Here is a 14,998-nt window from a genome sequence, read left to right on the forward strand (position 1 = left end):
AGAGGTGAGGAGCCGTCACAGATAAAGCAGAGTAGTGGTTTCTAGCTGCTCTACATGGACTGGACTTTAAGACCCCAAATAATCACCCTCAACCAAGTTATTATGGTTAAATAAAACCAAAACCAAAACCATAAAAAAAAAAATATTAAATGTTATTTGAAATAAAACATGATATAAAAATCTTTTCTCAATTCCATTTAGTTTAACTTGATGTACTAAATTAAATAAAACTAAAACTGAAATAAAATGAACAAACACTATATAGACACACAAACACATATTATATACATATGATCTAACAAAAACTACTAAAAATGACAAAACACAGTAAAATGACTAAAACTTTAACTAAAATTAACATGAAAGCAGAAAATGTAAAAAATTGTTAAACATCAAAAAAAAAAAAAAAAAAACTATAATAGTATCTCATTGATAGTAAAATAAATGGCATCTATATGTTTCTTTAAGAGAACCAATTTTATACTTGATCTATATTGTTTCTTATTTAAAGACCAATTTTATACTTTGAAAAATTATAAATTTGTCTAAAAAAGTGTCTGTTTATTTTCAGTTACTTTTTATTTACTTATTTATTATTTGGTTTATTTATTATTTATTTATTTTTGTTTGTTTGAATGTAATAATTCTTTATTTTGGATAAATTTTAAATTTTATCTTGTTTTTTTTTATTTCTTTATTTTTATTTATCAATTTTTTGACACCTGTCTTTTTCTTAAAATGTCCAAAAATGTGAAGCCTAGTTGAGCACATTGTTGAAGCGGCTGGAGCATCTCAGATCAGCCATCAGCTGCGTCGTCCTCATCCACATGTTCTGTGTCTCTGTCAGGTGTCTCTGTTTAACTACGTGTTTCTGGTGAGCTGGGCCTTCGCTCTGCCCTTCAGTCAGTTCAGACCGCTGGCGTCCAGCGTCTGCACCGTCTGGACCTGCGTCATCGTGGTGTGTAAGATGCTGTACCAGCTGACCTCCATCAACCCGTCCTCGTACTCCAGGAGCTGCACGATGGTGAGTCCTCACACACTCACACGGGACACACAGACGCTCTGGTTCTGACCGAGTCTCTCCTCTCTCCTCCAGCCGGAGAAACTACACAGACGCTCAGCGCTCAGACATGGCCAGATCTCTGCTCTACAGCGGCCCGGTGGACCCGGCCAACTGGATCGGCCTCAAGAAGTTCTCTCCGCTGCTGAGGAGAATCTGAGGGTACGAACATCTGCTCAGCGTCTAAACACAGTGATCGGCCAGTGAACATATTCTGCATGATGTTGCTTTTATTATTATTAAAAATTTTATCCCTAGGACTCATTCCACGTGAAGCCACCAGGATTATTATAGTTAACCGAAACTTAAAACTAATATTTGAATTTGAAACTGCAATTAAAAACAATGAAACATCTATTTTATTAATGAACATAACATAAACGTTACTGATGTAGTTAGTTTATAAATATACTGCAACATTTCTCATTTTAATTTAGTTTAACTTGATGTACTAAAATAACTAAAACTGAAACTGAAATAAAACATCATAAAAACAATATAGACTAAAAAGTATAAATATATTAATAACACTTTCAAATTAAAATGAAAACAGAAAATATTATTAATAAAATATTAAATTAATAAAAACTATATTGGTATCTCAGTGATATCACAATAACGCTGATCCATGTGATAATTAATTTTGCATGAGGGTTCATATACAATTATAGGTTTTTATTAATATTTTTGAAGCAGCTTTTATTTTAAATATTACCCATTTTCATTTAGTTTTAGTTAAAGTTTTGTAATAAGTATGTATATTTTGTATTCTTTTTTTTTCAGTTTTAGTTTCACTTATCTTAGTGCGTCAAGGCAGACTTAATTAAAATGTGAAATGTTTTTTGATGTGTGATTTATTTGTTATTGTTGTTGTTATTATTATTATTGTGGTTTTAGTTTTAATTTTTTAACTGTAATAACTGTAAAAGCTGCTCGGTTGGAAAATGATTTCTGTGTGAGCTGTGCTTCATTCATCTCTAAACTATTGACGATAGATCATTTATCTTTTTTGCCTTTACAATGTCACCAGAATTTTTCTAAAGTACTGTAAGGGTCAGAGTATCATTCTCTAAATAACATTTAATCAAGATTTTATCCAGCAGCTCCTAATAAAGTTAGCATTATACTTGCATTTGTCTCAATATTGTCCTTATCCCTTTATTCATTCGTTATTTCCCGCACACAGAATAACTTACTGATGCTGGCTCTCTTGGCGTTTGAGGTGACCATTTACCGTCACCAGGATTTCTACCGGATGAAGAACAACCTCACCCCTCCGGTCACAAGAACCATCTTCCACAACATCACACGCCAACATCTGGACGACGGCATCGTCAACTGCGCCAAATATTTCATCAACTACTTCTTCTACAAATTTGGTCTTGAGGTAACAGCAGCTGAATGTCTGTTAATGAATATATACACTACCATTCACAAGTCTGAGTTTCGTTCATGATGTTTTTATTAAGAAAGTGTCTTCTGCTCACCAAGGCTGCATTTATTTGATTAAAATACATGACAGTAAAAATTATTAAATATTATTACAAATTTAAAAACAGCTGTTTTCTATGTGAATCTCTGTTAAACTGTAATGTATTTCTGTGATGTGCAGCTGTATTTTTTCAGCATCATTACTCCAGTCTTCAGTGTCACATGATCTTCAGAAAATCATTCTAATATGATGATTTGAAGGAACAAACGAATGTGTCCTGCTTGGCAAAATCACGTTCTCTCTTTTGATGGGCAGTTTTTTGGTTTTGTACAGACACTGATTTACCTCTGTCTGTGAGAGACGGTCTCTAATAGATTATCATCTGAAGCTCAGATTGCAAACACACTGTTGAGACAGATAAACCACAATAGAGTGGATCAGGGATACGTGATGGATATTGAATTTTAATTTGTGTATAGCATTGCTATCAAATGCACCCATTATTGTTCTAATCTGAAACCTGTGGCTGAATGTTGCTCCTCCAGACCCAGTTTTCTGTTAGCGGTGAATGTGATCGGCCAGAGGATGGATTTCTATGCCATGCTGCACGCCTTCCGGTCTGATTGCGGTGATTGTATCAGCGCAGGAGAAAAGCCATCGGCCGCGTCTGGTCCAAGTATTGCTGCTTCCTGGCCTGCATGTTAGCCTTCCAGTACCTGATGCGTGTGAAGAGCTGAAGAGTAAGTGGAATCTGGCTGGTGGGGAGAGCTGACGGTGCTGTTCCTGCAGTTCCGGTGTGTGCAGAAGCTGCAGCTCTTCATCTGGTGGCTGCTGGAGCTTCACATCATCAAGATCGTCTCGTCCTACATCACTGGGTCTCAGTCAGAGAGGTGAGGAGCCGTCACAGATAAAGCAGAGTAGTGGGTTCTAGCTGCTCTAAATGGACTGGACTTTTAAGACCCCAAATAATCACCCTCAACCAAGTTATTTATAGTTTAATATTGTTAACTTGTTAACTAATAAAAAAAAAAATAAAGTACATATATAAATGTTATTTGAAATAAAACATGATATAAAAAAAAACTCCTCTTTTTCTGACAATTCCATTTAGTTTAACCTCATTTTCAATTCTTTCATTTTCAATTCTTTTTGATGTACTTAATTAAATAAAACTAAAACTGAATTAAAAAATTAATAAAAAACACACACACACACATATGATTTTTATATAAAATATTATATATGAAAAAATACTGTAATGTGATCTAACACAGTAAAATGACTAAAACTTTAACTAAAATTAACATGAAAGCAGAAAATGTAAAAATTGTAAAAAAAAAAAAAAAAAAACTATAATAGTATCTCATTGATAGTAAAATAAATGGCATCTATATTGTTTCTTATTTAAAGACCAATTTTATACTTTGAAAAATTATAAATTTGTCTAAAAAAGTGTCTGTTTATTTTCAGTTACTTTTTATTTACTTATTTATTATTTTTTGTTTATTTTTTATTTATTTTTGTTTGTTTGAATGTAATAATTCTTTATTTTGGATAAATTTTAAATTTTATCTTGTTTATTTTTATATTTTTATTTATACCTTTTATTAAATTTTTTGACACCTGTCTTTTCTTAAAATGTCCAAAAATGTGAAGCCTAGTTGAGCACATTGTTTGAAGCGGCTGGGAGCATTTTTCTCAGATCAGCCATCAGCTGCGTCGTCCTCATCCACATGTTCTGTGTCTCTGTCAGGTGTCTCTGTTTAACTACGTGTTTCTGGTGAGCTGGGCCTTCGCTCTGCCCTTCAGTCAGTTCAGACCGCTGGCGTCCAGCGTCTGCACCGTCTGGACCTGCGTCATCGTGGTGTGTAAGATGCTGTACCAGCTGACCTCCATCAACCCGTCCTCGTACTCCAGGAGCTGCAGTATGGTGAGTCCTCACACACTCACACGGGACACACAGACGCTCGTTCTGACCGAGTCTCTCCTCTCTCCTCCAGCCGGAGAACTACACAGACGCTCAGCGCTCAGACATGGCCAGATCTCTGCTCTACAGCGGCCCGGTGGACCCGGCCAACTGGATCGGCCTCAAGAAGTTCTCTCCGCTGCTGGAGAATCTGAGGGTACGAACATCTGCTCAGCGTCTAAACACAGTGATCGGCCAGTGAACATATTCTGCATGATGTTGCTTTTATTATTATTCAAAAAATTTTATCCCTAGGACTCCATTCCACGTGATGCCACCAGGATTATTATAGTTAACCGAAACTTAAAACTAATATTTGAATTTGAAACTGCAATTAAAAACAATGAAACATCTATTTTATTAATGAACATAACATAAACGTTACTGATGTAGTTAGTTTATAAATATACTGCAACATTTCTATCATTTTAATTTAGTTTAACTTGATGTACTAAAATAACTAAAACTGAAACTGAAATAAAACATCATAAAAACAATATAGACTAAAAAGTATAAATATATTAATAACACTTTCAAATTAAAATGAAAACAGAAAATATTATTAATAAAATATTAAATTAATAAAAACTATATTGGTATCTCAGTGATATCACAATAACGCTGATCCATGTGATAATTAATTTTGCATGAGGGTTCATATACAATTATAGGTTTTATTAATATTTTGAAGCAGCTTTTTATTTTAATATTACCCATTTTCATTTTAGTTTTAGTTAAAGTTTTTGTAATAAGTATGTATATTTGTATTCTTTTTTTTTCAGTTTTAGTTTCACTTATCTTAGTGCGTCAAGGCAGACTTAATTAAAATGTGAAATGTTTTTTGATGTGTGATTTATTTGTTATTGTTGTTGTTATTATTATTAATTGTGGTTTTAGTTTTAATTTTTTAACTGTAATAACTTTAATAGCTGCTCGGTATTGGAAAAATGATTTCTGTGTGAGCTGTGCTTCATTCATCTCTAAACTATTGACGATAGATCTATTTATCTTTTTTGCCTTTACAATGTCACCAGCCTTTTCTTTTTTTTTCTAAAGTACTGTAAGGGTCAGAGTATCATTCTCTAAGAAACATTTAATCAAGATTTTATCCAGCAGCTCCTAATAAAGTTAGCATTATACTTGCATTTGTCTCAATATTGTCCTTATCCCTTTATTCATTCGTTTATTTCCCGCACACAGAATAACTTACTGATGCTGGCTCTCTTGGCGTTTGAGGTGACCATTTACCGTCACCAGGATTTCTACCGGATGAAGAACAACCTCACCCCTCCGGTCACAAGAACCATCTTCCACAACATCACACGCCAACATCTGGACGACGGCATCGTCAACTGCGCCAAATATTTCATCAACTACTTCTTCTACAAATTTGGTCTTGAGGTAACAGCAGCTGAATGTCTGTTAATGAATATATACACTACCATTCACAAGTCTGAGTTTCGTTCATGATGTTTTTATTAAGAAAGTGTCTTCTGCTCACCAAGGCTGCATTTATTTGATTAAAAATACAGTAAAAATTATTAAATATTATTACAAATTTAAAACAGCTGTTTTCTATGTGAATCTCTGTTAAACTGTAATTTATTTCTGTGATGTGCAGCTGTATTTTCAGCATCATTACTCCAGTCTTCAGTGTCACATGATCTTCAGAAATCATTCTAATATGATGATTTGAAGGAACACGAATGTGTCCTGCTTGGCAAAATCACGTTCTCTCTTTTGATGGGCAGTTTTGGTTTTGTACAGACACTGATTTACTCTCTGTCTGTGAGACGGTCTCTAATAGATTATCATCTGAAGCTCAGATTGCAAACACACTGTTGAGACAGATAAACCACAATAGAGTGGATCAGGGATACGTGATGGATATTGAATTTTAATTTGTGTATAGCATTGCTATCAAATGCACCCATTATTGTTCTAATCTGAAACCTGTGGCTGAATGTTGCTCCTCCAGACCTGTTTTCTGTTAGCGGTGAATGTGATCGGCCAGCGGATGGATTTCTATGCCATGCTGCACGCCTTCGGTCTGATTGCGGTGATGTATCAGCGCAGGAGAAAAGCCATAGGCCGCGTGGTCCAAGTATTGCTGCTTCCTGGCCTGCATGTTAGCCTTCCAGTACCTGATGTGCATCGGCATCCCTCCTGCGGCCTGCACAGGTGAGCCACACAGGTGTCTGCTTAAAGAGACAGTACACTTAATAATGAGAAGCTGCTCACCCTCAGGTCATCAGAGATATAGATGAGTTTGTTTCTTAATCAGGTTTGTAGAAATGTAGCATTGCATCAGTGTCTCAGCAATGGATGCTCTGCAGTGAATGGGTGCCGTCAGAATGAGAGTCCAAACAGCTGATAAAAACATCACAATAATCCACAAGTAATCCACAGCACTCCAGTCCATCAGTTAACATCTGGAGAAGACAAAAGATGAAACACATCCAGCATTAAGATGTTTTTAACTAAAATATGAGTCTATAATTCATAATAACACTTCCTCCAGTGAAAAAGTGTTCTGGTGTGAATCAGGAGAGAAATCTGCACAGATCAAGCAGCGTTTAAACAGCTCTAAACAAATATGTGTCTGGATTTTTCACTTTTTCACTGGAGGAAGTGTTATTATGGATTATATACTCTATGTATTTTAGTTAAAATCGTCTTAATGCTGGATTTGTTTCAGCTTTTGTCTTCTCCAGATGTTAACTGATGGACTGGAGTGCTGTGGATTATTGTAATGTTTTTTATCAGCTGTTTGGACTCTCATTCTGACGGCACCCAATTCACTGCAGAGCATCCATTGATGAGACACTGATGCAGTGCTGCATTTCTACAAACCTGATGAAGAAACAAACCCATCTACATCTGGGATGACCTGAGGGTGAGTATATTTGTACGTTTTTGGACAAAGTATTCCTTTAAGAAAACAGCAATTCCACTCTTAGTTGTCTTCAAGACAGCCCTTGACTGTTTTTCTGAAGTTCACTAATATCTCTCCTCTGGTTCAGACTATCCGTGGAGACGGCCGTCTTCCAGCATGGACTCAAACGTCATCAAGTGGCTTTACTTCCCCGACTTCCACACCAAACCCAACTCCCTCTTCCTCCTCTGTGAGTAATGTTGAGTCTGTGTTAACGCTCCCCAGCTCTGCTTTAAAGCTCTCTCATCACGTTTCCTGATCTTTTGTCTGTCTCTCTGTAGATGACTTCATGTTGCTGCTGTGCGCGTCGATTCAGGGCCGTGTGTTTGAGGAGGAGAGCGTGACGGCCGTGCAGCTGCTGGCGGGTGATAATGTGGAGATCTGTCGAGATCTGGACGCCGCCAGCTTCAGCCAGCACAACCCTGTGCCCGACTTCATCCACTGCAGGTGAACATCTCACACAAACAGCACTGACTAGAAGAAATCAGTTTCCATATGTATATTTAGTATTAGTGATGCACCAAAATGAAAATTCTGGGCCAAAACTGAAACGAAAATTCAGGATGTACTTGGTTGAAAACCAAAACCAAAATCAAAAAATACCTTTTTTAACTTAAAGTAGTTTTCTTGTATAAATGTATTAATATTATTGCAACATTTTTTATTTTTCAAAATTAATAGAATTATTATAAATGAATTAATAAATGACTGAATTATTTATTTATTTATTTATTTATTTTAAGTTTTCATTTAGCCAAAACTGGAACCAAATCTGAAAAATGTCATTTTATTTATTAATCGGTTAATTAATCAAACAGATTTAATAATCAACACTCAAAGATGTACAAACATTTAAGTTGATCATAAGCCACTTTTTATGTCAACTTTTTAATAACAGAGTTAGGCTTCCCCTCCAATAAGTTGTTGAAATATGCACATTTAAATGGTGGCTGTAAAAAAAATTGTTTTTATGATAGATTTATTCGAACATGCATTAAATAATGAACACAACAGCTTAAGTGTAAATGTAATGAATATGCTATTTAATGCACATTTTTTTTGAACATGCATCTATTTTTTTTGGACGTTGAATGTCTTTTCTGAGGTAAATATGACATGCAGTTGATATATAACATGAGACTGTATCTTTTAACACTGTCTGATGGTCATTCATGTTTATTTCGGTGCTGTAACTAGTAGTAAAGAGGAAGACATGATCGGTTCATGTGTGAGGCTACAGCGATCTGTCACCTCACATTTAAAGAGAGTTAAAACCACATTTATTGTTTGAATTTGGTGACAAAATTGGCAGAATTTATTTGGAAGCTGAGACTTTGTTTCATATTAAATGTAACAAAGCACAAAGCTGATTGTGATTATTAGAGGGCAGGTGTGCTACAAATAAAGTTTAGTGATGTTCACGCATCAACTGAAAACAGCACAGACTAAAAGACTGACCTTAAGATTTAAGAATCCATATCAGTGTCGAAAAACAACAGGTTTGTCTGTTCATCCACGTTGTGTCACAAAATAAACACTTACACAGTCACTGTAACGTCACTGTTTCTCTCAATGATTTCAGGTCTCTAAAACTATTTTTCCAGTTGCCAAAATTTCAGTGCATCACCCTTTAGCATATTTACATTTCATTCTTATATCTACCCATTCATGTCACTCTTTGTTCATTTGAAATACTTCTTTTGCAGGTCCATTTCAAAACAGAAATAGCATTAATGATCTGCATCCCTGTTGTTTTCCTCTCAGCATCACATAGACCAGTGGTTATTTCAACACTCCCAGTGTCTGTTAATAAAAAAGTTTGAAACCAAACAGCAGAATTATCATAAACACATCTTTAAAAAGGTTGAGAAGTGCTAATACAGACTAACATTTGAAAGAAAAACGCTGTTATACTCTGATTGTTGATCCGGTATGAGCCAGAAAACACTTCAGTTGTAATTACATTGCTAATGTTTCAGGCCTGCAATCTTAGTTTGTGGTCTCGGGATCAGCTGAGCTTCCTCTGCTTGTTACGGTAGAGAAAAACGAGACGATGAAAAGTGATTCTAGATCATTTATCTTTGAGCAAGTCATCCATCAGCTGTAGAAATACCAGTGTGTTTCTCCAGCTTCAGCCAGACCAAACAATTCGAAGTGATGATGGTGATGAAGGAATTTGGAGATTTTAATGACGCCTGTCTGCTGCTCTGATCATATTTTAGACTTGTGCAGTCAGATTTTCCACTTCTTTGTCATTATACAGATTCCAGTAAATCTAAGTAACTTGCTAATGTGTTACAGGTTCATTCTGAGCAAACGCTGCCTTTTGATGCAGAAAGGTTTGGGATTGAATGTATTAGCAAAAATGGTTCATAACGGCATTTCCTACCAAATATCATCATATCACCGCATTCTTGAACTACATGAAAAAGACAATATTTTCCTCTGATAACAGTCTGACTAGACCATTTTTATTTATAGTAATGACTTAAAATTTATTTGGTTGGGTTCAGTTAGTTTTTTTGTGTTTTTTGTTATTTTTCTTTTTTTTTTTGTGATGGAAAATTTATTTGATCAAAAATACAGTAAAATTGTGAAATATTATTGCAATTTAAAACAGCTGTTTTCTGTGTGAATCTCTATTAAACTGTAATTTATTTCTGTGATGCGCAGCTGTATTTTCAGCATCATTACTCCAGTCTTCAGTGTCACATGATCTTCAGAAATCATTCTAATGTGATGATTTTCTGATTATTATCAATGTTGAACACAGTTGAGCTGCACAATATTTCTGTAGAAACAGTGACACATTTTATTTTTCAGGATTCACAGATGAACAGAAAGTTCAAAAGAACAGCATTTATTTCAAATAGAAATCTTTTGTCATATTATAAATCCCTTGACTTGCACTTTGGATCAATTTTGTGCATCCTTGATGAACAAAAGTATCAATTTATTTCAAAATCTCCCATCTTCATTGTCTGTGTCCTCTCTGCAGGTCGTATCTGGACATGCTAAAGGTGATCATGTTCAGCTACATGTTCTGGTTCGTCCTGACCATCATCTTCATCACGGGCACCACACGCATCAGCATCTTCTGTATGGGGTACCTGGTCGCCTGCTTCTACTTCTTAATCTTTGGAGGCGAGCTGTTACTGAAGCCAATCAAAAGCATCCTTCATTACTGGGACTTCCTCATAGCATACAACGTCTTTGTAATCACCATGAAAAACATTCTCTCAGTGAGTATCTCATAAATCCGCTCAGTCATAATTCAGTGATAACTCATAGTGATAACTCAGTGATAACTCATAGTGCACTTCATTCAAAGGTGTAATAAAGGAGCTTGAGCTATGTCTGGAACAGCCAGGGCCTGACATAAATCATAATTCTGTTTATAGTGCTCTGCATTTTTGTGGGTCTGAATTCAGAGGGAGTGAAAGACGTGAAGCGTTTGTGGGATTCGACTTATAATTACACACAGTACAAGCACACCTGTGAAAATATCTCACATATATGCTCTTTTAAAGAGGTTCATCCAGTGTGAGAGGTTTTGGTTGTTGTGGATGTGATGGTGTCTTGTGTTCTCTCGGCTCTCAGATCGCGGCGTGTGGATATATTAAAGCGCTGGTGGCCAATCACTGCTGGCTGATCCAGTTGTTCAGTCTGGCCTGCACTATACAAGGATATTCAAAACGTAAGTTATGCCTTTATTTTCTTTTTTATGTTGAAAACTGTTAGATGTGTTTCATTAACTATAATCTAATGTAAAATTAACCTAGCATGAACAGTAACTAGTCTTAAACTCATCAGTTGTCTGTATTCTCCTGTAAAATAGGTTCTGATAATATTATATCAAGCAATCAAAATCATACAGAGTGACTTTAAAATGAATTATATTTAAATAATTGTTACACGTGTTGGTGTGCTAAGTAAAACACACGACGAAGAAGATAACAAATAGTTATTTTTAATAATCCACGGGAGAAACGGGCACAACCAAACACAAATCCAAATGATCTAACATTAAACATTAGAGGACAAAGGAATACGGGAGAACACAGACTGTAAATAGAGAACGTAATCAGAGGGAAACAGAAACAGGTGTGGGGCTAATTAATTAACTAAACAAGAAAAGGAACATGACCAAATAAGGAAACAAAGTGATAACAGAAGTCCATAACTGTGACAGTTCGCCCCCTTCCGGAACGGTGCATCCTCGCACCTACAGAAATAGTCCAGCGGAGGGAGGGTGGGGTTCTGGAGGCGGGCGTGGGGCAGGCAAGGGGCAGGCAATGGAGAGGGAGCATGGAGCATAGTACCAGGGTGCAGTGGATGGAGGGAGGAGCCCGGCGCAGAAGGAGCCAGATGGTCATCCAGAGGCCAGCCAGGATGATGACCCACGGTGGAGTCGATGGCGGGAGGAGCCATGGTGGAGGAAGAGCCGACAACACCAGGGGGCCGACTGACGAAGACTGCACCGGGGGATGAGGAGCCCAAGATGGAGCAGAGCAGCCGCAGAGCCAGGGTGACGCCAAGGATCCAGAGGGCCAAGGTGGAGCAGAAGGCTCAGGTGACCAAGGCGGAGATGGGGCACCGGAAGAGCGCTGCGGAGCCGGAGCGACTGAGGATGGAGGTGGAGCCGGAGGGAAGGAGGAGCCTGACAGAGCCGGAGGGATGTAGTGGCAAGGCGAAGCCAGAGGAGTGGAGTCCCGAGGTGGCGGATGGTCGACGACTAACCAAGGTGGAGCCGGAGGAATGAGGGAACCCGGTGGAGCTGGTGGGATGCTGGGCCACGGTGGAGACAAGGGAGCTAAGAGCCAAGGCGGAGCCAATGGGTCGGAGGTCCGAGGTGGAGTCCAGGACTCACAGGCTGGAAGCGGAGACAGGGGATCCTCACGCCAAGGCGGAGCTGGAGACTGGAAGTCCCGAGGCGGACCAGAGTGCCCAGATGGCGCTGACTGAGGGTGAGCCGAAGGACTGACAGGCACCAGCGGAGATGGAGCAGAGGAACTGACTGGTCTAGGAGGAGGCAGGAGAGGGAGGCTGGGAGGGAACACAGGAGGACTTGAGCTGGACGGAACCAGTGGAGGCACAGGAGATTCAGGGCTGGGAGAAACCAGCGGAGACACAGGAGATTCAGGGCTGGGAGGAACCAGCGGAGACACAGGAGATTCAGGGCTGGGAGGAACCAGCGGAGACACAGGAGATTCAGGGCTGGGAGGAACCAGCGGAGACACAGGAGATTCAGGGCTGGGACGGAACCAGCGGAGACACAGGAGATTCAGGGCTGGGAGGAACCAGCGGAGACACAGGAGATTCAGGGCTGGGAGGAAACCAGCAGAGACTCAGGAGATTCAGGGCTGGGCGGAACCAGCGGAGACTCAGGAGATTCAGAGCTGGGTGGAACCAGCGGACACACAAGAGATTATGGGCTGGGCTGAACCAGTAGAGACTCAGGAGATTCAGGGCTGGGTGGAACCAGCAGAGACACAGGGGATTCAGGGCTGGGTGGAACCAGAGGAAACTCAAGAGATTCAGAGCTGGGTGGAACCAGCAGAGACTCAGAAGATTCAGAGCTGGGTGGAACCAGCGGAGACTCAGGAGATTCAGGGCGGGGAGGTAAGGGCTGGGAAATAGGAGGAATGGGAGTTGACTCAGGAGGCCAGTCTATTAAATCCATTTCAAAAATGGCCATAAGTTCCTCTGTATATGGTCCAGTGACCAGTGGCAGCTCACCCTCAGCAGCAGGAGTGTGGGCGGGGCCTCCCTCCAAGCCCTCGATCTCCACCAGTACTCCCACAATGCACTGTGTTGCCGGCTCACACACCTGGTCAGTCGCACTCTCGAGTCCTAGCTCCGGGGCGATGATTGGCTCTGTACTCATGTCTGGCTCGGTCTCTGCGGCTGCGGTGGGCTCTGGCACTTGCTCCATGCAGTGGAATGACAGCTGGATGGTCTCTGGTTCGGGACTGGGGCTGGAGATATCCTCCTAAGCGGGGCAGACAGTGAACGGAGATCCATTTTTCTCCAGCACCCATTCCACGAAAGCGGCGAAATCCTCTCTGGGACTGTTCGCTGGCAGGCGTGCCTTACACCGCTCGCTCAGGCCGTGATAATAAAAAGCACAGAGCGAGCGGTCTGGGAAGTGGGTAAGGCACGCCAGATCGAGAAAGTCCCTATTATGGTCCTCCAGCGAACGGTCCGATTGCTCCAGGCATAGGAGCTGGACTGCTGGGATATCCATTCCGGGAGAGGGAGAAAACAAAAACGAGAACGAAAGAAAATGCAGCTAACTTACTTACTTTTCAGGCCGCTATTCTGTTACACGTGTTGGTGTGCTAAGTAAAACGCACAACGAAGGAGATAACAAATAATTATTTTTAATAATCCATGGGAGAAATGGGCACAACCAAACACAAATCCAAATGATCTAACATTAAACATTAATAGCGGACAAAGGAATACGGGAGAACACAGACTATAAATAGAGAACGTAATCAGAGGGAAACAGAAACAGGTGCGGGGCTAATTAATTAACTAAACAAGAAAAGGAACATGACCAAATAAGGAAACTAAGTGATAACAGAAGTCCATAACTGTGACAATAATATACAATTAATTGTAGTAATAAAAAATAAAAACAGTTTTAAAGGAATAGTTCATCCAAAAATGAAAATTTGCTGAAAATCTTCTCACCCTCAGGTCATCCGAGATTAGGATGAGTTACAATTTTTATAATTTTTATAAAAAGCCAGCTGTTTGGACTCTCATTTTGACGGCACCCATTCACTGCAGAGCATCCATTGCTGAGACACTGAAGCAATGTTACATTTCTACAAATCTTATGACGAAACAAACTCTACAAACAATCTCTGATGGCCTGATTTTTTGGGGTGAACTGTCCACTTGGACTCAGTGAATAAAGTATATATTTGCTTTTTTGTATGTTCAGACTGCATATCTACAGAAAAGTTTTGCACCACTCAGATTGAGAAAACCATTTTTATAAAAAGCCACTAATGAAATGGGTAAAATTGAATGCTTTATAAGCATTAATAGTTAACTAATTTTAATGACCAAAATTGTAACATTCTAGTGTCCAGCAAAGCTTGATTAGATTCTGATGATTCTCACGCAGCGGAGCAGAATGCAAATAAACAGTGTGAGCTGCCGAGTGACGAGGCCGGGATCATCTGGGACAGCATCTGCTTCGCCTTTCTGCTGCTGCAGAGGCGGGTTTTCATGAGCTACTACTTCCTGCACGTCGTAGCAGACATCCGTTCCTCTCAGGTCCTCGCCTCCAGGTACACACATGCTCTGGGTTACTGCTGTTTGCTTTTCATTCGCTTTTAATGTTTGCCTGCATGTAATCATCCAACCAGTGTTGTTTTAGTACCTTTGATTTACTATTATAGTTTTTAATTTAATTTAATTTAATTTAATTTAATTTAATTTAATTTAATTTAATTTAATTTAATTTAATTTAATTAATTTTATGTTATTTTATTTTATTTGTTTATTTATTTTTATTGAATTAAATTATATTTTGTTTTAGCAATTTTGTTGTGTTTTTATCTTTTTTTATAGTTTTTTTGTCTTTAT

The 14,998-nt window shown here is 38.7% G+C and overlaps 1 protein-coding gene across 1 annotated transcript in view; it reads left to right on the top strand.

Annotated features, from left to right (window-relative positions):
* The window catches only part of LOC109058302 (piezo-type mechanosensitive ion channel component 2), a 128,962-nt gene that overhangs the window by 84,643 nt on the left and 29,321 nt on the right, over positions 1-14,998 (top strand). The window contains 11 exon segments of the mRNA XM_042714028.1: positions 1-4; positions 848-1,024; positions 4,493-4,615; positions 5,659-5,859; positions 6,437-6,552; positions 6,554-6,639; positions 7,482-7,583; positions 7,675-7,840; positions 10,392-10,635; positions 10,994-11,090; positions 14,535-14,700. The exon segment at positions 1-4 is cut by the window's left edge and continues 160 nt beyond it. Coding sequence (XP_042569962.1) covers positions 1-4; positions 848-1,024; positions 4,493-4,615; positions 5,659-5,859; positions 6,437-6,552; positions 6,554-6,639; positions 7,482-7,583; positions 7,675-7,840; positions 10,392-10,635; positions 10,994-11,090; positions 14,535-14,700 — 1,482 coding nt within the window.

This window comes from Cyprinus carpio, chromosome A24 (genome assembly GCF_018340385.1).
Source record: "Cyprinus carpio isolate SPL01 chromosome A24, ASM1834038v1, whole genome shotgun sequence".
In the NCBI taxonomy this organism is placed as follows: domain Eukaryota; kingdom Metazoa; phylum Chordata; class Actinopteri; order Cypriniformes; family Cyprinidae; genus Cyprinus; species Cyprinus carpio.